The sequence below is a fragment of the Polyodon spathula genome, chromosome 23 (assembly GCF_017654505.1).
Source record: "Polyodon spathula isolate WHYD16114869_AA chromosome 23, ASM1765450v1, whole genome shotgun sequence".
Taxonomy (NCBI): Eukaryota; Metazoa; Chordata; class Actinopteri; order Acipenseriformes; family Polyodontidae; genus Polyodon; species Polyodon spathula.
Window position 1 is genome coordinate 10898988 of NC_054556.1, and position 25836 is coordinate 10924823.

The window sequence follows — 25836 nt, forward strand, 5'->3', positions numbered from 1 at the left end:
AAGTTTACTCCAAAAATGAAGTAATATAATTAAGTTTATCTACTCATTTAGTTGTTGTTACAACTTTCACTGGGGCTGACTAAACTCATAACATGTATATTGAATCATGTTATTGATGTAACTTAATCCATTTTAGTTAGATTTACTTTTTAATAATCAAGTTAGTTTGGACATTTTGATTTCATTTAAAAAATAAAAAGTTAACTGAGGCAACAGAATGTGCAATCAACAAGCTATTTTATTAGCTGCCAGTGCAGCAATTCTGTCAATAAACTTATGACAGCATTTACAAGTGCTGGAACCAGGCAGATGCAGAGATGTAGACAGAGGGAGAAGGGAGGGAGGCCACATCTGCAGACTGACCACCAAACGGGGGTGGCCACACACAACACAAGGAGAACACATGTAAGGGAGTGCAACCGCACATACACAAGATTTCCATTACATGAGAGTAGATGTTAAAATTTCATGCTGATTTGAACTCGGCTCTCGCCAAGATAATCATCAACTAAGACGTAGCTTTACAGTAAACTAATGTGATCCGTCTGCATCTCCATCCATTTGCATTGCTTTCCATCTGATGATGTAGATATCCTTCTGTCTGGTGTTGATGGTTGAAGCGTAATGCTGGCTCCAGGGATAAGCTTATTTTGTCTCCTCAGCCCATCAGCACATACAATGGCTGCGATGCTGGCTCCGGGGATCAACCACAGTGTGGTCTCCCCAGTGCATCAGCCTGACAAACATCTGGATTGAGCTAAGTAGGGTACATCTCTGGGGTCTTCAAGTGGGCACCTTGAATCCTCTGCATTTCATTGACTAGCCCATGACACTTCAAGAGACAACAATTGTATAAGTCCCCCAAGGGCTGATGGGAATCTAGTCCCTGATTCTACTTAAACCATTTATGTTTGAACAACTAAAGTAAACTTGAATGCTCAACTAACTTAAAATGGATGAGTGTTATGAATAAAATTTGAATTTTTAAGTTAGTGTAACATGATTTAATTGATTTAGAATGACTTTGGGGTTTACAATGTAAACAGTGTAAATGCCAACAAGATCTTCTTTTCCAGTGAGGAAGAATATAGTAACCATTCACCCGAGATTCCTATTTTACTATAGAAATGAACAGGCTCTTGGGACACAGCAGTCTTAAATAAAGATGAAAATCTTGCACAGGTAATTGGGAAGTACACAATAAAATAGTTCAACTTGGCTCACATGAGAGTGATCTAATAATCTGACTCACAGGAGACACAGCGATTGGAAGTTCTTAGGAACTCTACCTACCAGCAGCCATTGCCAGCAAAACAAATAAGTTCAGCCAGTAATAACTGGAAGTGTGTGACAGGTGTATAGAGTCTTTTTTTTCACTTTGACAGTGTAATTTTCCAACTCTGCTGACCCAGCCTACTCTACATATATAGCGAGTGGGAGTAGCTGGGAGCAGCCAAGTTGACAGGTCATTTATCACATGATTTCAAACAAGGAAGTCTGTTCAGAGCTGCTGGTATTACTGATATAGATTGTGCCTATTTATCTTTTTACCAGCAGAAAATGTATCGGAAACTAATTACAGAAATTGAGATATTTTTTTTTTTTTTTGCTGTAGAAAACGGTTTTACATTTGCATTATTTAAACGTTTTGGTGTGTCGAGCCTGCTTCATTTTTCATACAGTGTAGTTTATGAACATATCCTTTGTTTTTGCTAATGCTCTGCAAAGCTGCTGTGTGTGTGTCTCTCTCTCAGGACGGGCACATGGCCCAACCTACAGCAGCCTCCAAAAAGTAACGTCAGCAGTTAGCACCCAATAGCTCTTCTTGCCAAAGGAAAAAAAAAAAAAAAAGTAATGGTCTTGCAGATCACTGGAACGCTGCAACTTTAATTTTACTCCTGCTGTATTTAATGCAACGGTTCTTCACCTTGAATCACAGCATGAATCGATATGTCATGTTGTGGTGAGGAGAAACAATTCATATTCTGTTAATGCTTTTAGAGGTTGCCTCTGGACAAGTAAACAAATAGGGGACAATTTCTTATGAAATTTAAGAGAAACTGACTAGACAAGGAAGATTATCCCTTGTCAAAAATATATATATATATATATACATATATATAACTATTTCCATAAATACTGCTATATTTTCCCATTTATAAAAGTGGTATTTTTTCACAATTTTTTTCGAAATGTTTCACCATAACTGCATTAAAAGAAATCATAGAGCTCTGATACTTCCAGTGTGACTAATTGCTTTAGTGTGTCCATATATAAATGTACCACATTAAAAACACCTACGACTACACTTTATTGTGTGTTAATTAAGCAATATCACACACCAGGGTGTGTTTCACTGTAAGATATCGCCCTCAATCAAACATTCTGTCTCCATCAGACCATTAAAATCCAGTCAGACCATTAACAGCCAGTGAAGTTTATTGAACAGGGGAAAGCAAACATATGTAGTTTGGAAATGTATCCCACTGGGCATTAAGGCCCTCTTTTTCGAGTCGAGTTATTCATTGGAGTAGAATCAAGACAAGGCTCCTGGCCTTAAACAAAACCCTTCAATGACGAAGTATTACTATCTGGGAGGCTGCCATTACCCAAACTAGGGCATTCGGAGGAAGACATGGGAGCCAAAACAACAACACAAGACAGACAAGAGTCGGAGAAAGAAAAGTAATTAAAAGGAGTTCTCCTACTCCCCAACATTTCCATAGAATTATTACAGACCATCTGAAACAAGTGCAAGACACATCCAAGCCACAAAATAATTCAGACTACTTCATATGTGAATAATTTACATGTGGTCATCCCAAACCCTGTTCATTTTCATAGCAACAGAAATGCCTTCAACCAATTGCCACAAAAGGGCAGTCTACATCCACTCAGCAGATTCAGCAGTGCAAATTAATGAGGGACAGAAATTAAATATGGAAGTTATTTGACCTTTAATGGAACTACCACAGAATTTATTTGTAGAAACGATCTTGTCTATTACAATATTCATGCCCCCCACCTGTATATAGAATCCTGTCACGGCCCACTTGTATAATTTTGAGGTCAAGTTCCCTGCTTTGCATCCACTTTTTATCCACACCATCTTTAAACAACTTCAGTCTTCAGTATGTTTAGCATTAGATGAGAACTATTAAAACAAGCTGATAGTTTGAAGATGGATGTAAAGTATGATAAGTCCAGTCGTGTTCAAACTCCTGCAACAAAGCATAGGCACGCATTGCAGACTACACTGCAGTTTTCTATCCTGTTCGGGGACATGAACTCACCGTGAGGGGAATGCAATGAATTTTAAAAATCCAGGCCATGTTCTCAGATAAGCCATGCGTGGCTACACTATCCTTCACCCTACAGCCCACTCTGCTCTTTTAACACTCTACCAGTGCTTTTGTATTTTATTTTCTCATATCTTAATTAAATGAACTACTCTGATTTGTGTTGTCTCTTCCACCACCAAAGAAAGTAAAAGCAGGTTGCATCTTATTTCAATAAGGACTGCTTTCAAATGAGTGTAGGCACTGATGGCAATGTGGCTTGTGTGAATCAAATGATTTAACTTGTCTTGGACTGACAAACCAAGGAAGATATCCAACTCCTCGTTTGGAAAAGCACAACTTTATTAATAGTCTTTATTACAGAACAATGCAAATACAGCACACAAAAAATACATTATTATACAAAAACATATTGTATTCTCATACCCCAAACTTCTTATAATATGCAGATATTCTCTGCACAAACATTTAATACCTATCTGTGGAAAATACAGATACAAGCTTTCAATGCTCAAGTCACTTCTACTTTCTTCACTTTAAAATTCTGCAAGCTACATTTTACTTAATTGTTGTAAATGCAGCAGCATTTCCTTTGCAAGTCAATCCATTCCAAAACTGTTTAAGTGCAGGAAAATTGAAAAACCGTCAGAAAATCTGGCAGTTGGGCTCTGGTACACATTAACAAAAGGTATATTGTACATAGTCAGCATAACAGCAATGGACCTTTAAAAGGTGGTGGGGGTAAAACGGCAAGCTTCCCAGTCAAAGAGGAGTTAAAGCCACCTTGTACATAAGCAGTTTGGGAAAGGCACCTCAAAACTAGTGGTTAGGTTGTCTCTGAAATAAATACAGCTACTGAGATCTAACTTTTAATTTAGCATGAAGATCCAATCAGGCCGCTGGAAGGTCAAATTCCATTGTCCAAGTACGGTGCTCTACTCAAGTTAGAGAGCATTACTAAATCATTTCAAACTTAAAACTTGATGAAAATCAACAAGGATGCAAAAGAAAAGGGGAGGGACAGACATGTTTCAAGGTCTCTCACTGCATACATTCATGCAATTAATAAATTCACTTCTATATGCAGGACAGTTTTTTCAATTCCTTAAACTGAAAATATGTTCATACTCATTTACCTTATGAAAGTCCTTTAAGGACGATGTCAGTATCCCTCTGATTTAAACAAGCAAACTGTAATAAAAATACATTTGTAACCAGTAGTTAAGCAAGTAAGAGGCTTCAGCTGTTTCTTTTCTTGCCCCCAGTGCTTGGTACTTATCAGTCACTTTTGTGTCACGGCCCAGTGGCAGTTTGGTACCCAGCAGTGTGAAGCTCGAAGGCTTGTTGGCTCGGTCCAGGGTTTTAGAACTGCTGAACAATCAGCTTTTTTTTGATGTCGTGGGAATATTTATTCAGCTTGAAGAGGTCGCTGTCGTAGAATGCAGACAGGTTGTGTATGTTGATCTGACGAGCCTAAAAAAAGATGTCAAACAGACAAGTCATACATTTAAGCAGAATAAGGAAATGCGTGTAACATCTCATACCGAAAGAAGGCAACGACAGTACAAAAGTGCACACACATGTGTAGGCCTGGTCAAGATTTGCCAACTGAGTCTTAGTCAGCAGTACATAAACATGTGTCAGGAGGTGGGGGGGGGGGGTGAAGAAGAATTACTTAAACATTACTCTTATGAAGGCACTACACTAACATTACATGTGGTTTTCACAGAACAGTCTTAATGGGTTAATACAAGTTTCCTAGGTTTGTTTCATTGAATCTAAATCCTTTAAAAAAAAGGACAGCACCTAGGTACTTAGCCATTCACGACTGTATGGCTCCATGCATACTAATAGCCTTTCAGCAGGACCTTCTGGGAGAGTCAGAAATGGGTGAGTTTTGCCACAGCATTGGTGCATTAATGCCTGCCTGTGGGTCAACGGAAGGCCTGGCATCCTCCTGATAAAGATTCCGAGACCTGGTTTCTAACTTTCTCCCAGAAGCTTCACTGGCATACAATGAACTCACTGCAGTTCAGAGTCCATGCACAAAGCAGAATGCTTTAGGAGAACAAAGTGACTGTGTTAGCTGCAACAGCACTTTTCTGTTTAAGAAACAATGTTACAGAATTATTCTCAGGTGAAATAGCATAATGATAACGTTAATACTGGTAAGACAACAAACAACTAGTGGGCTTTTTTTGCAATGAAACTGAAATGCACACCTCATTGTAAGATAGATAGTAAACTTAAGTCTATGTTGGTATTATACAATAAAAGGGACCAAAATTTAAATTACATAAGCGGTGTTTTGAAGTAGAAAATAGTCTAATATTGTAAACACAAGAAATCTAACTGTACTTAATATTTGGAAAACCCAATATAAACCTACTCTAACCACATAACAGAACTTACAGCTCACTTTCCAAATTATGATGACATGGCAATTTGTTCTTGTATCATTCCTTCACTACGGAAGGACTGGCCAAGCCTATTGCACCACTGCACAAGTCTTTACCATAACATTGACAAAGGATTACATAAATACCAGACAGACTCCAGAATGCCCTCAGTGTTCCAGAGCTCCACATACCTTGTCAGCTAAGTCCTTCTCTGCTATCTCGATGGTGTCGTGCTGCACCCCATAGCGATTGCGTTGGTACGTGACCTGCTCTGCCACCAGCTGCTTCAGAATGAACAGCAGCAGCTCGTTATTGTCTCTCTTGAAGGCCAGGTAACGTGCAAATGTCTACAGGGAAGAAGCACAGTACACAAGTTGCTCCTGAGTAAGAAAGAAAAAGCCTCTGAACTTTGTATACAGCATTCATGCTTTCTACCAGGTACCAAAGTGCCATCTGGTGGTTAAATACTGCCACTGCTTTAACGTAACAGTACACACTGTAAAAACACATTACTAACTGAAACTTCCACTGAAATGTCACAAGATAATTTAAGTTTGAAACAAATTTGTAGTATCACTTTACTACCATAATCTGTGACTACACTGTTCACGGTTCTAAAGTTCTGCGGTTGTTCTAACTTTTCACCTGTTTCTAGCTACAGCACTTAGGAACGCATTTTTAAGTCAAGTTACAATTCACGATTGAAGACCTATTGCACCACAACCTCTTACAGGAGCCACCTGTATAGCATAACTTCCACAGAAGCTGTTATTTATATATACACAATGTAGAAGTGTTAAAGGTAAGCCTGTGCGCCCTCACCTTCCTCATGCTTCTCATCACGCTGAATTTCTGAGTATCGATAAAGCTCTCCAGCATGACGCGGATGGCCATGTTGACGTCGTCCTCCATCACATAGTCACGCAGATGCATGCGGGCGTGAGCCTCCGCCATGCGAATCATGGATTCAATGTGTCGCACAGTGATTGGAATACTGCCCGTCGCCTAGAAGGGACAGTCATCAACCTCAGCTTTGAATAGAAATACATTTTCCTTGCGAAAACCGATTCCAAAATGAATGCGGAAACTAGAAAGTGTTCCTCTGCCTCCCCCAACACAGAAAAGCTACAGATAAGAGCGAATTATACACATCTCCATTTAATGGTTAGGTGTTTGCAGGGAACATTTTAACAATCTGCAATTGCACTAGTTACTTCCTCACTATTATGAAGGCCTAAACAGATTTTCAAAAAAAACAAGCGTTCATTGAAACAAACATTGTGTGTGATGCAAGCGCATGTACACAATGACAATGGATTCAAGGCATGTAAAAACAATGCAGGGCTTGCACTGCATTTGGTGGAGGGACTTTCGGAGGATGGTAAGATGTCTGTTCACTGTTCAGAAAAGACCAATATATTTACCATGGACTCCTTGCGGAGATCGCTGTACATCCTGGCCACTTTGTCCTGGTCCATCTGGTTGAGTTTGGGGTGGACCTTCTCCTTGGCGTAGATGATGTACTTCTTGAGCAGCTCCTGTGGGATAGGGTCCACCCCGTAGCTGTTGGGCAGGATGATGTCCTCTAGGTTTCCGTTGACTGCGTCCTTGTGGCTGGGGTGGTGCTTGATGTGACTGCTCACCACAAAGCGAGCCAGCATTTCATCCTGCAAGAGAAAGCAGGTCTTAGATCTCACTTGCACAGAAAAGCTAAATGTAAAGGGTGTTAAGTGCTGGCAAATGTATTGGTTCCTCTCCCAAAGAGACCGTTCAGTGCAAAACCCACCTGGACTGGGTCCACTGTGTCCCTGACCACACAGAGAATGTCAAATCGAGACACGATGGGCTCAGTTAGGTCCACGTTATCAGAGAAGGTCAGTGAGGGGTCATAACGGCCACCTGAAAAGGACAGTAAGGAGATAGGGTGTGTAATTTAGAGACAAACAAGCAAGCGTTTTTATTTATGTAAGTGGTTCTCCATTGCTGGAAGATCAAAGCACCACTGTTAGTACCACCAGTTGGGGCATTACCGATGGGGTTGGAGGCTGCAATGACTGTGCAGCGGGCCTGCAGAGAGGTAACAATCCCAGCCTTGGAGATGGAGATGCTCTGCTGCTCCATTGCCTCATGGATACTTGTTCTGTCTTGGTCATTCATCTGCAGAGAGAAAACAGGCTTGAGGTCAATTACCACAGCAACCAGAGCACTCAAGAAAACATTTTGGAGATGATCCTGATGTAATGACATTGGGGTCTAAAGTATACATTCGAGTTCCCATTTGATAAAGGGGGAAATAGCAAACCTACTTTGTTTTTTCTTACAAATACAACTGAAGTATTGCCTTCCAGAAAATGCCTTGTACTTCTGGATACAAATCAAAGGATTGCAAAGAAACATAATGCGTTACATATACATCCATGTACTGGCACCAAAACCAGCCCACTCACTTTGTCAAACTCATCAATCAGGCAGACTCCGCGATCAGCAAGCACCAGGGCCCCAGCTTCTAGTGTCCACTCCCTGGTGACAGGGTGCCTCTGGACGTAGGCTGTGAGACCGACAGCAGAGGCGCCCTGGCCCGTGGTGAACACTGCTCGGCTGGCCACCTTCTCCACATACTTCAGGAACTGAGACTTGGCAGTGCCAGGATCGCCACACAGCAGCACGTTGATGTCACCACGCACCTTGTGCTTCCCACCTAATCAAAAACAGTAACACCAGTACAAAAACATGCTTCAAGCAATTCCTTGATGGAGAAACATGTTCCTACAGAATACTTTAAATTGAAGGGAAACACTTAAGGTTGTTCCTTTTCCCTTGTGTAACATTAAAACGAGACTTGAGCATAAAGACAGACTTAACACGTTCTTAACAGTAGAGAATATTTACAATGGTAAGTAACAGTATGTTAAATTTAAGGAACAGATCAATTTTCCATTTAAACTAGATAAGATGTCTCTGAATTCCAGCCTACCTGGGTTTTTAGGCTCCCCTCCAAACAGTGCCAGGGCAAGTCCTCTCTTAATGTCTTCATGGCCATAAATGGAAGGTCCAATGCTGGCAAAAATCTAAGGGTTTAACGAAAACATTTGAGTCAGCTGATTTACATTTTGGAGAAAGATACTTCAGTTTTAATAGCCACATGGTTCTGCATTTACACGATTACTTCAGATTTTAAAAGCCTCTCCCAAAAGGTTTGATAAGAACAGCATCTATAGAACTGCACTCACCTTCTCCCCTATGCGCTCATCCTTCGACAGGCTCACAATGGCCTTGATATCCTCATCTGTCAGCTCTCCCACCGCCACCTTGTCATCCTTCTTGGAGATGTGATTGGCCATGATGACTGTGGCAAACACCGGGAAGCCATTGGATGTGTTCAGGGAGCCATCATAGTTATTTGTGTAAATACCAGTCAGCTCCTGGAGAGCAAAGGGAAGATTCGGCGAGTTTAGAATATATTCAAGCAGCACATTCATTGATTGTCTTTCTAATGGCAATGCCCAATTCCTGCATTAAAAGGAATACAGTCACCACTGCAAACACATTTTTGAAGAAACTCGACCAAGTCATAACTCACCACCAAGTAGGAGGTGGGTACAGTATCAATAAAGGGTTAAGAATGTCTAGTTCAAGGGTGGTCAAGGTTGGCCCTTCCACTCCTGGTCTTTGTTCTAACTCTAGTCAGCAGAAAAAAACTGGAGGTTAGACCCTGTTTGACTCACAATCTCATCCCCAGGTTTACAGCTGTCCACCAGGTCCGCGAGAAGGATGGCATCTTTGGAGCGAGGCAGCCTTCCAGCTGCCACCTTTCCTGGGCTCTCCTGGATAGTGATTCGCTGGTAGTTCTGATAGACTGTCTGAGAAGGAAAACGGAATAAGGTTAAGAGGTATATAAAAGAGCTACTCAATCGTACCCAGACATTCTACTTTCAATCTAAAGTGAAAGGCAATCTGAAGTGGGCCATTAATACATTTGACTTCTACTTTTTACACGTAAACTGGTATAAAAAATTTTAACACATGTAGTACTTGGCCAATGCTCAAACTGTTAACTGATACATCTCAAAGGGGAGCCCTGTGCGTGCTAATGGTCACCTCCTCCATGTTGATCTCGAAGGGTCCCAGGGACTGACACTCTGGACATGAGCCTGGCTTCACCTCCTGGTTCTGGGACTGGAAGAAGGGCCCCAGGAGAAAGTTGCATTTGTTACAGTTATACTTGACCATGCTGAGCTGAGGCAGCACCCCAGTGCAGCAGGTCACCACTCCGCTTGTGCGGATCAGCTGGTTCAAATGCAGCTGCCTGTGGAGAGAGGGAGAAACCAGCATTATTTAATAGTAAAATAGCTATACTTATTTTAGTAACACACAAGTGTAATACAGCTGTTAATGCAAAATTAGAGCCATCTAATTAAATCACATGTATCATCCACGTATGTATTCAGTGATGTCGATACTCTGTAACTTCAGTTATAAAGAATGACCTTATTAAGTTTGATCACACTTTACTGTATTAAGTGTGTGCATGTCTGTTTCCAAAATGTTATAATATTCCCCTAGAACTGTGTTACCTAGCCCCAAGAAAACTGAATTCAGATATCCACACCAGCTGTAAGAATACAAGCATCTTCAGGGCGGTGAGCGTACCTGAGGGAGCGCAGCTCCTCCACCAGAGGCAGGTTACAAATGCGGGCGTGAATCTCGTGGGCAATGCGGTCATATTTAGGGTACATGGCCAGCACCACCTCCTTCGCCGCCTCGTCAAAGATCTTCAGCATCTCTGCGGGAGCTTCGGGCAGGAAGTAGGCCAGGACGTGTTCTCGAGCTGCCAGGTCCTCATAGTTCACAACCAGGCTCTCTCTGTTCTCTGCAAGAGGAGACACAGAAGTCATCAGGCTATTCAAATCAAGGAAACACTATCAATTCAGGAAACCTCAGCAGTACACTACTATTTGTTATGTTTGTCTCATATTTGATACAATCTCACTTCATGACTATAAAGCAAGATGTTCCAAGAAGGAACAGTTTCTGGCAGCCCCCATACTTTGCCTCAATGTTTTCTGGCTGGTTTCACAGTTCTTTTTTCAGCACAAATTGCATTTGTATTACGCAAGGCTGGTGCTAATTAAAAAAAACAGCTGCTTAAGTTATTATGTGATCAATGGCTTGCAGAAGCTGTTGAACCAAGAATTTGAGACAAATAGCACTGTTAGTTTTTTTCTTAAATGAGGAAAAAAAACACAAATCAATTAAGGTGGCAAAGACCACCCAACTTTGTACCTTTGCACATGTCGCTGATCTTCTCTTTGAAGACGTTGTGTCCATGCTCGTCCACATGGGTCCTCAGGAAGTTCTTGAAGCGGTGGTAGATCTCGAGGCGTGGGGCTGCCATGGACACCCACTCCCTGACAGAGTGGCCCTTCAGGTCCTCCAGGTTCTCTATGCTCTCAATCATGTCCTCATCATCGTCCTGTGGAGCCCCGTCAGCCGCTCGCTCTGCCAGTCTCCGCTTCCGAGCCGGCCGCTCCTCATCCTCATCTTCACTGTCTACAGCGGATGGAAGGAAAATGTGTTCAGCACTAGCATTGGCACAAATGTCATCAAAGCAACTCTATTGCAGATTCACCCAGGTTAAGATTATTTTAAAATCCACACATGCAGCCAAGATCAAGCAGTGGTGCAAGAAATCAAGAGAATTATTATAGCTGCTTATTTAAGTGCCCTGAAATGCAATGTTGAAAGCAAATACAAAGTGTCTTAATTAATGAGTTCTTAACAGCGAGATGAATTTGCCAAAAGCGTGTCCTTGACATCATTTTAGTTAACTATTTTTTTTTTGACTTTCAAATGGAGTAATCAGCTAAAGATCAAGACACACATGGGGGTGGTGGTGGTGGTGGGGGGGGGGGGGGGGGGTTGTCAATTTATTCATAGTCGAATTATTAACTTTAGCATGCCCCTAAAGGAAACCTCAAGTGAGTTGAGTGTTCAGTTTTTCCGTATCAGCCCCACTTACCGTACAGCAGCCCCCTCCTCATGCGCCCGCTCAGGCCCCTCTCCCTGTCCCGACGCTTCATGGCTTCCTCAGCAGCGGCTCGAGCTCCAGGAGACAGCTCGGACAGGTCCTCGTCATCATCCAGGCCTTCTGCCTCGAACTGGTCCAGCTCGGGAATCGCACGGTAATCCCTACAGAGAGGGAGGGAGAGAGGATTGTGTAAGTGGACAGCAGAACGGAAGCGCACGTTTCGAAGAACTGGACTGCATTTCATGTACTATTCCTTTTGCAGGTGTAGTGTCTTTTTTTTTTTTTAATACATTTTTCTATAGCCTCTCCCCAGTTATTAACAACGCAAGCAAGGGCCTAGTGTAGCAAGTCTCTAGTTGGTATGTGTGATCAGTAGAAGTCATCGCAGTCAGGCAAACTGGCCCGAATGCTGCTCTCCCATGGGTCCTTAGACAAGAACTGGAACTTGGGAGCAGGATTTGAACCACACTTGAAACTTGAACCACCACTTTGAACCACCACTTCAAACTGTAGTGATTTTACTAGGTGAACCACTGTATACCCTAAACTAGTCTCCTGTGAAAAGCACTGCACATTTTCATAAATCGTAGTAGGCAATTTATCGGCACTCTTCCCATAGAAAGGTAAATACTGTTTATTTCTACAACATTTTTTATAGGGCTGTTTTCGAAGTTTCACAGTACCTGCACTAACCTGTTGACCTTGAAACAAAATTGAACCATACAACAGATTAAATGCACCAAACATTTATTACAACTTTACTAACTTTAATTCCAAAAACAAACTTGTGAGGCCACAATAAATAAACCCTAGCCTTAGTGCAGTTTTAATTACAGTAGTTTAAACCCTTAGTGCGAAGGGAAAGAAAGTAACCATAAAGTAGCCTAGAAATAATGGAAGTATTTTGCTCAGTGTTCCAGAACACCCTTCAGCATTTACAAGAAATACATTACTTTAACTGGCTGTATCTCGTGTTGTCCATACCGAAGCATTTTGTTTTAACATATTCAGCCGTTTTCAGATTGTTTATTCACTCGTAATATGTCATTCTTTACAGCAGGAGAAATAATTTTTCTACTAAACATTGTAGTGACCAGTTCGTGCTCACTCCTGCAACAATGCAAGATTAGGATGCGCTGTAATCCTTACGAGTTACATTTTTCTCCTGGCGAGTAAATGTTGAGAAATGTATTTCCCAGTTGACCCAGGGTGTGTGCTAAATTTGAAAGGAGTCAGCAATGCTTGAAAATATGTACACCACTGAGAAAGGCAATGTAATGCGTTTCTTGTATACTTTGCTGAGTGTTGAGTAACCTTTCAAATCAAATGTCTTTGTACTGATTCTACATAACATAGACTTAAGAAATACAAACATGTTGTTTTCTCACTCCTGTGAGAAGTGTGTTCTGTCTCCAGAAGCTGACTTACTTTGTATGTATCCATTTTAGCAGCAAGTATGAAGTGTTACAGGCAGTCCCTGGCTTTCCAGACAGAGCAGGTGGAGCCACAGAGACAAAGCACAGGCAATTACAAGCTCACAGCTCTGCCTAATATAACAGTAGAAACATGCATTTTGTGTTCTATACTGAGTTTGTTGGCAAAGCAAGCTTTTGCATGATTCTGCAGTACATCAATATTTCTAAAAAGGTGGATTTTGCAAATTTGCAGCACGATCTGCAATCTCGTTCTTCACAGAGAATTAATTACACTATACAGGGTTCCTTGTATCTTTAAGCAAAGGAACAAATTCAGATCATTTTTAATGAATGGGTAGAGTAGGTCACAAGGCGAGTCTGGCCACCTGATTTTACAGACAAGATCCTAATCTGCCTTACATACTGCCTATGATGATGCCTGTAGAGCAGTTTCTCTCCATCTTGTGTACATCTGTGAGAATATTGTTATTTAACAAGTGCTCACCGTTCCATGCCATCTCCAATCAGCTCCTCTCCATCATCTTCCTCCTCGTCAGGGAGAGCATCTCCCCCTAGCAGCCCCTCAGACTCATCTTCGAATGGGGGTAGGTCACGACCCGGGCTGGAGGTCAAGCCTCTGTTGGGGCTGGTGGCAATGTTGAAGGACTCGGATGAATCCTGGAATTTGAAAGAAAATTATTTAGCGGTGTGAGAATTTGTTTAATGCAGTACACCCTCCCAAACACACTTTAGTGGATTTCACAAAATGGCAAGGCTACATTTATTACTGATCCAAAGCAATTTGCATAGGCCAAAGACAAATAACCAGGCAGAGAAGAAAGAAGACACAGTAACATCAATCTTAAAGTACAGGAAGTGTCAGTTTATTGTACCTTTTCTTGTTTTCATATTGTATATAACGTGTAAATAATGCATTGTGTGTATATACTATACAGCTCTCTTATACTCAAGTTATTTTTTTTTTAAGATCGCGTAACAAAACAATACTATTTTTTAAAACATAAAAAACGTAAAATTATTCAAATATCTACAAGAAAGAAAGCACCGTATGGCCTATCTGTATTTGTTCTGTAAATTACTTGTACAGTACATACATATGAGTAAATACATTTAAAACTTGCTAATGCAAACCTACATGTTCTAGAAATACACGTTTATTCTCAATTTCAAGCAAAGGTACACTAATACTGTAAATTCCACGTTATTTGCTTAATAATGTCAAAAATAAAATAAAATAAAATAAAAAACCTACATAACATGCACTTGGCTTAACAGACTGATATATGCAATATAAACCAGTTGAATATACAACGTGAATTCAACAATTATGTCGAAAATAAAGCTAAATCAATGTATATACTGTAAGTAAACTGCACACTGATCTGTCTGGTTTACATTGTGAATATTTAAACGTGGACTGTACTCACTGCCATTCTGCAGCGCCTGCTTCTTGTCTATATTCCGGTGTGTAGGAAACTGATTCTGCTTTTTCGCGCGAAACTCCCACGTGACCTTCCAAAGCCCGCGGAATTTATGAATATTTATTGAGAACCTTCGCTTTGGTCTTCTATTGGCCCACGGCTTATAAATATTAATGAAACAACTCGAGAGACCCCCAAAAAATGTTGGAGGGTAGGTGTACGTGTAATGCCATTTTAAACTACATGGATTTTTAACGTTGTCTAATGCTTAGTGCTGGTTTGTCTGTGTTTCAAAGAAACATCTTGTCAGATTTCTGTCAAATGTAATATAGCTGAACAAACGGGATCACGCTGAGGTGCTCTGTCATGTTTTACATCCAATATGGTGTTGTGCTACATTCTTCCAATTTAGTTATAATCTAGATATAGCCCCTACAATAAGTATGTAAACCAAAAACATGCGCAGTATATTTGCAGAGGTAGGAGGTTACACGTGGCACACGCACTGTTTTAATGTCGTGATAAGATAGATAAACTGGACAAGGAAAGGAATAGAATACTTGGAATAATTTATATGTTATATACAGGAATGTATATAAGATATTTCGGAAGCTGGACTAGAATGATGGGTGCCAGTAATACATTTTAAAGGGAGGAACTTTGTTTCGGTCTATTGGGGAGCTATTTATCAAAAACTAATACTGACCCTTCTACGCTTTCAAATTGTACGACTTTTATAATTGAAACAATGCTTTGTGCCAGACTTCTGCCATACAGAATATAATTGGTTCAGTCAAAATATAATGCGCAGCCAGAGTTTCTTGTAATGACTGTGATTGGGCTGTTGAACTGTCAGTCTTGCTTTGCGTTACATAATGAACATAAGGTATTGCACTTTTGGAAAACCTTAAAATATTATTAGATATATATATATATATATATATATATATATATATATATATATATATATATATAGATGATTGCTGACATTCTTACATTAGACTAGAAAAACGGTTTCACTTTTGCTTTACTTCTTACATTTGAATTGAATTTGAAATCTATTTTGATAAGAATGTGTGTGTGCATAAACTATATATATATATATATATATATATATATATATATATATATATATATATATATATATATATATATATATATATATATAAGTAAGTGTGTGTTCGTGTTCGTGTTCTTAGAGGAATACGGTCATTTATTGTTGGTTGTGGTTTTTTAGACACTCCCTAGGTGTTTCTCGCAAAGGAAGTCCCCCTGTTTTAAGAGGAAGAGAAAACGAAAAGAGAAAGAGCGAGAATTCCCCAGTCAGGTGACAGGAGTTTTTTTTTTTTTTTTTTTAATTTGTTTTTTGTTTTTTTTTCTTCACTCATATTTTAATAACAAATACCTGGAGCTCTTGATTTTAACACACTCGACGGAGGAGTCATCTCCACACATCTAATGTGAGGTGACAGTTACGGTTTTGTGAGTATTATTCACAAATATTACTAGTCGATCGAAAGCTCAGTTGGTTTAAAATTATCAAGAATAGTAAGAAAAAAAAAAAAAAAAATTTGATGGTTTATGATGGTATATGGATGGTTTCACAAGAGTACCAACTGACTGTACGCATATAGTATTCAGGGTTTATCCTGAATTAAATATCTTGCATTTCCAAGCGAACAATTCCCAATTACATTGAATGATTATATAAGAGAGGGGTAATCCACTGCATATTATATGTTTGGTAGATGTTGTTTTTCTACCAGTAGGATGTGTACTGGCAATGCGTCTGATTTCGCCACAGTAAATACACAACCTGTTTATAACAATACACACTGACAATACCCTAAGCGTTTAACTATCTTGAGCTCTGATGTGTGCAATTAGTATCAGTCTTTTGGAGGGGGGTTTCTTTGCCAGTAGATATATTACTGGTTCTAGTCACGCTGTAGTTGGAATCGCTGGTATTTACCGTAAATTTTGAACTGCACACCTTTTAATTTGGCAGTGGATTATTATTATTATTATTATTATTATTATTATTATTATTATTATTATTTGGATTGTTAACGCTGTGAGCCGCATTTATAGTTATTTTTTTTTTAGCTAGTCATTTAATGAATGGTGTCATTTACCGCTAGCATGCTTTGCACTCATTAATGCAGCGTTCGTAGGGAAAAAAAAAAATAAAAAATTGAGAGAATAGGTTTCATTTTTTGATTTCTTATTTAAAGACGAACAATCCGAGCAGTGTTGTTTTTTTTTTTTTTTTTTTTTTTGTAACGGGGGTCGGGCCGTTTTTTCGCCACAAGACACAGGTAAAGAGCCAATTATACGACAGTGATTATTAACGTTATATGTCAATATGCAGTGACTTACCGTATATCATATAATATATATATATATATATATATATATATAGATATATATATATATATTCCAAGACAGTGGTGTGTATTATACTGATATTGAAAAAAAATGCAGTGTAACATTTAGAATTCCAGATCACATTTATCTGCAGTAGCTTTACAGTGTTGCAAAATGTTGATGTGTTCCCTCCTTTCTGATTGCACAGGACACACTCAAAACCTGTTTTTGTTTGGAGCCCAGTCACAAATTCTAGACTCCAGTTGAATCTTATTTGTATTAAGCATAGCTGGGAATATAGGCAGTTGTTTGTTTTGTCTGAGAGGTAAGATTTTATTTAATTTTATTGTGGGTACACCGTAGACTTCATTATGTTACATGCATTGCCACAAACAGGAGAAAGGAGCTCCCAGGAGACTACAGCATACAGACATGAACAGTTCTGTAGCACGTTTAACAAGGCCTGTGTTCAGAGAAGTCATTCATGCTAGCAAGTTAAACACAGGCAACATATGCATTTCAAGCACATTAGTCATTCAAGCTCAAAAATCTACTTTGTACAAATTGCTTAAAAGTAGTTGCTTAAAGTTTCTGGGGAAAAAAAACACCTGGAAACTTTTTTGTTTATCTTGAGTGTGTGGCTTGAAGGAGGGATTTAATTCACTGTGCCAAGACCACCATAGTTAACAGGCAGAAGCAGCATGACCTAACCTTGGAGTTTATCAGCTTAGTTTGGTTTTACAATTAATTGGGTTCAGTCAGTTTAGTAGTTCAGTTAAAACTAAAACCCCCCACTCTGCAATCTGAAGGGATGTGTTAAGAAAACAGGAACCAAAAAAACAATGTTTGAGTTATCCTCCTATTGTTTAATCCTAGAGTTAGACAAATTATTTTGGTCTTGTACTAGAAAAACTATTCTGCATCGCCCTGAAACTTTTCAGCAAATAGAATGACAGGAGAAATCCAAAAGTAAGTTCTATGTTTCTACTTTCAAATGTACTTTAAGATGTCTTCCATAAACAGTTTTATTTTCACTTCACAAAAGTGCAGATTGTTTTGTCTGTGTAAAGTCAACAGTGTGAATCCTTGCAAATTAAGCTGAAGTGTTGGTTCCTTTTATACCAGCTGTCTTCCTCTAAAATTATATGTATTCTTCCAATGATTGAGGTGTTGGGACCAAGCATTGAAGACCACCATGTCATACAAGCAAAACCAGATAGTATTGCAAATCTACTGTATCTGAAAATGAGACAGTCTTTAATAGATCAGCCAGCGTGGTGTCTGTTCCATGGTAAAGGGATACAGTTGCTGTGTATCAAGCAATGATGTCACGGCATTGTGAAAATGTAATTCAGTACACGGCGTGTCGCAGTGACATCTGTGAGTCAATTTTCTTGTGTCAGTCACAAATGGATGAATGTTCTCCAACTAAAAGGTATCTGAGTTGGCGCCTCCACTGTATCGCCCGTCTCCAGGGATATTCATTCAATTAAAACGGCAGATACCAAGTGATTTTTGTTGAACTCTGTTGTTTTCTGATCCTTGATTGGATGCTGGAAAGTCAGGATCAGTGTTCTTGTCCCAGTGATATATCAGATGCTTTTGTGTTGTAGGTCTGCAGCAGGATGTTGGAAGAAGTGACTGCCGTGGTGAGGTTTGCCGTCTACGGTAACAGAAGCACATTTCTGCCACCAGCGTTTGAGAACTCCTCTTCGGTGCCACCAACGTTGCACCCTGACAGTGGAGCGAACATCACCAAGCCTCACCAGTGTCTCCAGGTTCTCTATGAAGATATCAGAGACTCGCGGTAAGGTTAAACTCCTGTATAGTTAATTTAAAGCATTGCTGCTCTCTCCAATGTCCACGTGAAGAGATCCTGCAGCCTTTTGAAATTTCGAAGGGTAATTTTGTCTTTGTTTATGCTTTACTGTATTGCTTGTCTGCATTTTTTACGCATGCGTTCCTGAGCACCTGATTGCTCCATACGCTTCTGTTTTTATTTTCAGAGTCCGGTTCTGGGATGTGCTGCTGCTGGTCCCAAATGTGGTGTTCTTTATGTTTCTGCTGTGGAAACTGCCGTCCGCCAGAGCTAAGATAAAAGTTACATCCAGTCCCATCTTTATCACCTTCTACATCCTGGTAAGCATGATAAGAATTAGGAAGGTTTAGAATTGTATTTCTTCGCACTGCTGTCGTTCCTATGAAGACCTTCAAGTTCAGTGCTTATTAAGCAGTCCCTTGCGTTGGCTATAATTGAAGTTAGCATTGACTTCAAAGTTCTACAGCTTGTTTAAAGTCTGTTCACCTGAGCTAGCTTATATTTTATTAATCTTTTTATTGTTATGGCTGGTATTTTGAAAGTCTTGAGGTTAAAAAAAAAACAAAAAAAACAAAACAAAAACCACACAACACCTGGCAATATGTTCTGCAAGCTTCCCCCTGTTGTAAAAGTTCCTCTATCTGTTAAGCAGAAGCTGAGAGATCTATCAAAGGCAGTGAACATGGAAGTGAAACTCCTACCCGAACAGCCTAAAACAGATCAAAGTAAAAAGAAGCGAGTGACCCAGTGTGTGCTGCTGGCAGCTTGTTATATATAATAAGACAGGCACTGGTTGTGCTGCACAGCTGAGTTGTCTATACATACACTGTTTCTAACCGAGTGCCGAGGTTTTATTGAGTGAATCATACTGCTGGTGTATCGGCAACAATCTGTGTGTGAGAGGGACGGGAGGTTCCCTTTGAGATCAGATAAGCTAGAACAAGATTAGGGTCTGTAAAACTGTCCCGTAGTCACATTCAGGTTCTATTTCTTACATTTAATACAAAGAGTATAAATGGTGTGATATTAACCCAGTTGATTTAAATGAGCACTTTGCGTTTTTGACATTTCCTTTACACCAGATGTTTGAACGAATGATTATATCTGCATAATTATATGCTTAAGTGAGCATTTATTTATTTGTTTTTTAACAGCCTTAAGTCCAAATTCTGGTCACTGCGCACTAAAGCATTTAAATTCATTAAGATTCGAATCTCCCTTTCTCCGTTCTCTCAACTATCTTACACAACTTGAACAGAGTGGATTGAATCCTGGCTCATGCACTCTGTAAATGTCACATCTAGACTCAAATTAAGCAAGGATGCCCATGATCAAATGACATGATGCCTATTTAGGGTTCAGCAGATCAGCAGATCTGTACTTTTCTCAATCTGTGGAATTTCTCACCTCGGCTGGCCTTGTGTCTTCCAGGTGTTTGTTGTGGCCGCAGTGGGGATCACTCGTGCCGTAGTCTCCATGACAGTCAGTACTTCAAGTGCTGCTACCATCATTGATAAGGTAAGAGGCAAACTGGTATTAGCCAGGCCTGATGCAATGTGATTGTTTTTCTGTAGCTATCTAAAATGCTTCAGGGACATGTAAAAAGATTGTAGAAATGGGCAGTTGGATAAAGAGGGTTACATTTGTCCAATATTCGTAAAGCATGTTCATCTCATGTTATCATGTTGTTTATCTGTAGGCAAACTGTGTTTTCTGGGACACAGATTGGCAAATGCAAGTAGTGTTCAAAACCTGTGAGACTGAACAGAGTTTCTGTATTCTTTAACAATCTCAGGATCTAATTACAATTACTTAATGTTTTTCAGGAGTGGATTTTTTGATTCTAGTTGCCAGCCTTAGATGTGCTGCATAGCTTGCATCAGACAAAATGTCTTGTGGCCAGCCAAGCAACAGGAAACCCAAAGTGGGAGATTACTAGATGGTCCTGGCTCTCACTTTGTCTGATCAAGCCTTTGCTGCATATCTACGGTAGGCAACTAAAACTAAAGAGTAGCTCCTTATCTCTGGTGAAAGCACCTTACACACAAAGATTGAGAAAATGGAATTGTCATTAAAACAAAAAAACATTCCCACTGTTTTTTTTTTTTTTTGTTTGTTTTTTTTCAGGTTCTGTGGGAGATCACGCGATTTTTCTTGCTGGCCATTGAGCTCAGTGTCATTATACTGGGATTAGCCTTTGGTAAATTAAACACGTGTTATATGTAAATGTGACATCTGTGGATTAAGGATTAAATTAGTATTTTTTGTAGCTGTAGCATTTATTCTAAATTTAAGATGTAACATCCAAAATTTTAAAATTTGTATTTTACATTGGAAAGTTGTCATTCTCAACATTTTACCTTTTACTGTTGTACTTGCAAGATGTTTAGGAGAAACCAGTCCCATTTAATTGCTGACACATCGCACCAACAAACTCGCACAGGATTCTGCTGTTGAGTCACCTCATCAACCAAATTCATTTTCTTTTTTTTTTTTTTTTGCAGGTCACCTTGAAAGCAACTCTAGCATAAAGCGAGTTTTGGCCATCACCACTGTGTTAGCATTGGCTTATTCCATTACCCAGGTAAGACAGGCCTAGTTGTGACTAGAGTCTGGGGGGTGGGGTGATAGTATGATAACCACAAAGTGAGTGCTTCCAGTTATACAACAGGAAGGTTAATTTGGTCCCTATTGGTTTCCCAGGGAACTCTGGAGATTCTGTATCCTGATGCTCACCTGTCCGCAGAGGACTTTAACATCTATGGTCATGGAGGAAGACACTTCTGGCTCGCTAGTTCCTGCTTTTTCTTTCTGGTAACTGGGCTCGAGCACTTCGCTGTTATATGCTATAACAGCTGCTACATCACTGTCAATAGGTTGTAAAGCCACCTTTGCTAGCCAGAACAGCACTGATTCAACGTGACTTGTCGGCAAGATGTATAAATTGAGTTGGTTGTATATGTGAGCATGATTACTCTGTTTAATTTGAATTACAAATTAATCTGCCTTGTTACATAACACGTGTATTTTTGTCCAGTGCTTGTATGTAAAATTGACAGTTGCTGGAAAAGTGTTCATTCACTGTAAAGAAATGGTTTAGGGTAGGTGGAATGTGTACTTTCCTAAAGTGGCAGGCTATTGGGAGTAGTCTATGAATAGAAAAGGAAACGTTGAGCTCAATTCTCTGAGAGATAGTCTTATATTAAAACAGAGACTTGGAGAGCTATATGAAACAACAATGTAATTCTATTAAAAACCCTTGCCAAGTGCTGCACTATGCTGAACAGAGGTACAGTGTTGTCAAGACAACATTTAATTCTTTAAACACCAGTTCAGTCCCATTAATGTTTACCCCAAGACTAAGGCAATGTTTATATCTTAGACTGACTTTTTTAACAACTTTTTTTTTTTTAGGTCTATTCCCTGATCGTCATTCTTCCAAAAACTCCTTTAAAGCACCGTATATCTCTTCCATGTAAGTGGCAACATCTGTTAAAATAAGTTATCGATCACACTACAGACAAAAGAAAAGCGTCCAGGGTCACGTCGTTGAACCCAGGATTCAAGGCTCAGCCTGGCTCGTCTCTGCTCAGCCCTGTGAGGTGCCTGACCAGTAGGGGTCGCTGAAGAGTGATGAGGTGAACAATCCCCCTACCAATTTTTCTAGCATCCCACTGGCAAGCTTCATACCAATAAAGCAGTCCCTGTGGGACCCTAAGACAAGATATTCAGCTTGGCGCGGGATTTGAACCAAGCTTAATTCAGCCGCGCTTTGCAGTAGTGTTTTTACTCATTGTGATACTGTGTTTGTTTTTGTGTTTTTTTTTTTTTTAAATATACATTTGTTTAGGATAAGTATGTTTTAAATAAAATTGCTGTGAATCAGTTTCAGCTTAAATATGAGCTAGCCGTTGTGGTTCCACATCATTTTATGATGCACTCTTACAAATAGGCTGTGTGATTCATAAATCACAGCTAGGGAGTGATATGATTTTGCTGCGTGTCAAAAATGACTAACAGCCCTATTTGTGTTCTGCAGCCCGGAAGAGTTTCTACTTGTATGCTGGGATTCTGTCCCTGTTGAACCTGGTTCAAGGCCTGGGCAGTGCACTGCTTTGTGCAGAGATCATAGAAGGACTTTGGTATGTGTGATGTTTGATAGTGGCTCCAAAAGTGAATCCACAACTCAATAATAACACTGATCTTTTGATTAGTTTTTACAATGAATTCATTTTAAGAGGAGCCATGTAGACGTGCAGAGCCTTTGTTTCTTATTCACCATGCCAGTAGTGTGTAAATGTGTGACTGTCTCAAGAGTTGTGAGAATGAGGAGGTCTTTTACCAACATATATGAGTATCTTGTATAACAGCAAAGTATAAGCTATTACAGACAACTCCGATGGCAACAAATCGTACTGAAATGACCTTTACAATGCACAGTGGCAAATTAAAAATAGCTCTACAGGAATAACCACCACAACCTGGCATTTTTAACCCAGTTTTAAAATGTAATTAACACAGCTCCAATCGTTTCCCAGTACCACATTCATTCTTGGATATAAAACGTCTATTTACCATTACCAAAGGTAGTTTTTGCCACTTTGCCTCAATCACCTTTTTCTGTAATGATGACTGCCAAGCCTTGAGTTGTAGTGAAATAATTGCAAGGAATTACAATGAAGAGCAAATTGTAAATGGGGAAATATTTTGTGCACTGCAGCGTGCACGATGAGATCTATTTGAAGAGGAGATATTTAGTAATCAAGGGGGTGTGTTTTTAATAATGTTTTTCAGCAACTAATCACCCGTTACCCTAGAGGAGCTTTGTCCTATCTTTCCTTTTTAATGCTGTCTCAAATGTGAAGTATGTAAAAGAGCCTGGGGCTGATGCTGCCCCACATATCCTATTTTTTAATCATTCAGTGTGGTATATTTAAATTTTTTTTTCTTTTTTTTTATCTCAATAGCTGTGTTGATGTGACCACCTTCCTCTATTTCTCTGTTTTTGCACCTCTAATTTATGTGACATTCCTTCAAGGATTCTTTGGGTGAGTAACTGGCTAGTGGTCGTTTCTCCTCACAACTTATTTTGAAAAACAGTCATCTCTCCATAACATCCCTATTTGTATTGTTTAGCTGTTGACTGCAGACAATACAACTGAAAAAGAACGGTGGCAGGAAAGTGGTATTCATAGGAGTCTGGAAAACTAAAATTATATTACAAAAATGTTGCCTTGGCAATGCTATTATTTTTATTTTCAGCATAGTTGTTTTTATTGAATTAATCGACTAATCGGATAAAGGGTTGATTTTTGATCTTAATCGTGATTGATCGAAACACCGCCATAAAGAAAACTAATAATGCTTTAAAAATAAGATCACTCTTGTTTATGCCTGTAAAACTATAACATCATCTATACCTATAAAACACTCAATAGGAAAAAAACTAGAAATACTAAAAGAAACATAAGAATTTGATGACACATTTCTGGAAGTCTTTTTCAATGTTGAAATGAGTTTGGATTCTTTTACTTAAATGTGGTAAAGTTTGAAGGGTCTCAGTGATCCTATAGAGGGATGTGCGTATTCTAATTCTGCATGCACTAGACTATAACTTTGCAGATGTAAGAATGCCACTAGTTACTTTAGGTCCTGTAGCCAAGGTATTTTCTTAATTATCTTTTAGTATTTCTAAATGTAAAAATATGACACAACTCTCCACACCGTTTTATCTTAACAAAATGTAATGAATTTCAACCCCCTAGTTGTAATGTCTTTGAGTTGGATTGCTACAACTCTTGTTCTTCTCCCAGGTCTGAGCCAAAGATCCTGTTCTCCTACAAATCTCAGGTGGATGAGCCTGATGACACCGATGTGCACTTGCCGCCTACCTTTGGTGTGGGGAAGAAAGACGCCTTCGATTCCTACTCCAGCACGCAGATCGACAGCTCGGGGGCCTACCTGGACGATGTTGCCTCTGCTCACTACCCCGTCGGCAGCATCAACAGCATTGACAGCGACCGCTGGAGAATCATGAATGCCTAGAGCTACTTGTAACCAGCAAGCACTGGGGGAAGACCAGGGAGGGGTGGGGAGACCTCCCCCTAACCTTGTTTTCACCACAAACAATTTCAGTCATGGAATGTTACACAGGATTTTATAAATCCATTCATGAACATGCATGTTCCCCCAGCACAGAGCTTCTTGTCTCTAAAGAGACGCCATCCGAGTTTGCTGGCCTGTGATTTGTATTGCACACTAGTACAAGCATTGGCTTTCTTAACGGCTGAAAAAAAAGTTTAGGAACTGTACATATTGTGCATATACATTCCCATTTAGATTTGCATTTAGAACAGTCTAATCTGTGCCTGTCTGCTGGTTCTTTGGAGAAAGGTTCGGCTGGCTGTAATTGTTTGGCAAACCCGGCGTGTTTTTAGTAGGTCTAATTTGAGTCATTATTCGGAAATCTACCCTAAAGCATGGGACTCCTATTCAATTAAATGTTTTTTTTTTTTAATATATATTTCATGGTAATGCTTTATTGCAAGGGGAATACTTTTTGAACTTGCTTGATTTCTATTTAGAAGATGGATGAGATTCAGTGGTATAAACCTTGCTATGAGCTCCTGTTATAATGCAGAAGACAGGTGCATTCTTATTCTTGAACTATAGAAGCATGATATTATTTCTTCAAAAAAAAAAGGTCAATGGGGGTGATCATGGTATCAAGAGAGCTGCTATATTGGATGTTCATTGCCCACTCATATTTGCCTGGGCCTAGACTCAGATCTGTGTGATTATCCACTGTTCTCCATAGCAGCTATCACTATGATCAGTATTGTGGTCTAAGGGAGATTCTAGTTTTGAATCCTGCTCAGATTTAAAAAGGATAGCCTCTCTAGTGCACTGATAGTGTCGGGATTATTACCCACATTGTCATACAGGTAACACAGCAATGAGACGTTAGACAAAACGTGGTACAGAACAGAAAAGCCAGTGATTTAGAGGACAGATCTCAAACTCCAGTTATTTTGAAAATAGCTTTGAAACACAGGTGACTTTAAAGG

At 39.6% G+C, this 25836-nt stretch overlaps 2 protein-coding genes across 3 annotated transcripts; one reads left to right on the plus strand and one right to left on the minus strand.

The window, feature by feature from the left end:
• Positions 1 to 3638: 3638 nt before the first annotated feature.
• Positions 3639 to 14633, minus strand: LOC121297701 (DNA replication licensing factor mcm2). Its single transcript, XM_041224145.1, has 16 exons — positions 14590 to 14633; positions 13647 to 13819; positions 11718 to 11887; positions 10982 to 11248; positions 10349 to 10568; positions 9797 to 10004; positions 9424 to 9558; positions 8929 to 9120; positions 8673 to 8766; positions 8146 to 8396; positions 7729 to 7855; positions 7485 to 7597; positions 7123 to 7365; positions 6521 to 6703; positions 5890 to 6045; positions 3639 to 4772 (listed from the first exon to the last, which is right to left on the minus strand). The coding sequence occupies exons 1-16, from the start codon at positions 14593 to 14595 to the stop codon at positions 4662 to 4664; spliced, it is 2649 nt and encodes an 882-aa protein (XP_041080079.1). The 5' UTR covers positions 14596 to 14633; the 3' UTR covers positions 3639 to 4661.
• A 1244-nt stretch (positions 14634 to 15877) lies between these two features.
• LOC121298338 (transmembrane protein adipocyte-associated 1 homolog) lies at positions 15878 to 25739 on the plus strand. Of its 2 annotated transcripts, none has more exons than XM_041225431.1 (11): positions 15878 to 16065; positions 18564 to 18757; positions 18957 to 19089; positions 20201 to 20287; positions 20897 to 20969; positions 21274 to 21353; positions 21473 to 21583; positions 22184 to 22244; positions 22809 to 22911; positions 23737 to 23817; positions 24583 to 25739. In XM_041225431.1, the coding sequence occupies exons 2-11, from the start codon at positions 18576 to 18578 to the stop codon at positions 24812 to 24814; spliced, it is 1143 nt and encodes a 380-aa protein (XP_041081365.1). In that variant the 5' UTR covers positions 15878 to 16065; positions 18564 to 18575; the 3' UTR covers positions 24815 to 25739. The 2 variants fall into 2 exon arrangements, with proteins under 2 accessions (XP_041081365.1, XP_041081366.1); XM_041225432.1 differs by having other exon boundaries at positions 15878 to 16043.
• The last annotated feature ends 97 nt before the right edge of the window (positions 25740 to 25836 follow it).

Bases quoted from the DNA above. Each gene is read 5' to 3' on its own strand.
- LOC121297701 (XM_041224145.1), bottom strand. The intron at 7,598-7,728 runs GTAATGCCCCAA...TGTCCTTTTCAG, and splicing joins TGCAGCCTCCAACCCCATCG to GTGGCCGTTATGACCCCTCA. The intron at 6,046-6,520 runs GTGAGGGCGCAC...TCTTCCCTGTAG, and splicing joins TGATGAGAAGCATGAGGAAG to ACATTTGCACGTTACCTGGC.
- LOC121298338 (XM_041225431.1), top strand. From the start codon at position 18,576: ATGTTGGAAGAAGTGACTGCCGTGGTGAGGTTTGCCGTCTACGGTAAC. The intron at 20,288-20,896 runs GTAAGAGGCAAA...GTTTTTTTTCAG, and splicing joins CTGCTACCATCATTGATAAG to GTTCTGTGGGAGATCACGCG. The intron at 21,354-21,472 runs GTAAGACAGGCC...TTGGTTTCCCAG, and splicing joins TGGCTTATTCCATTACCCAG to GGAACTCTGGAGATTCTGTA.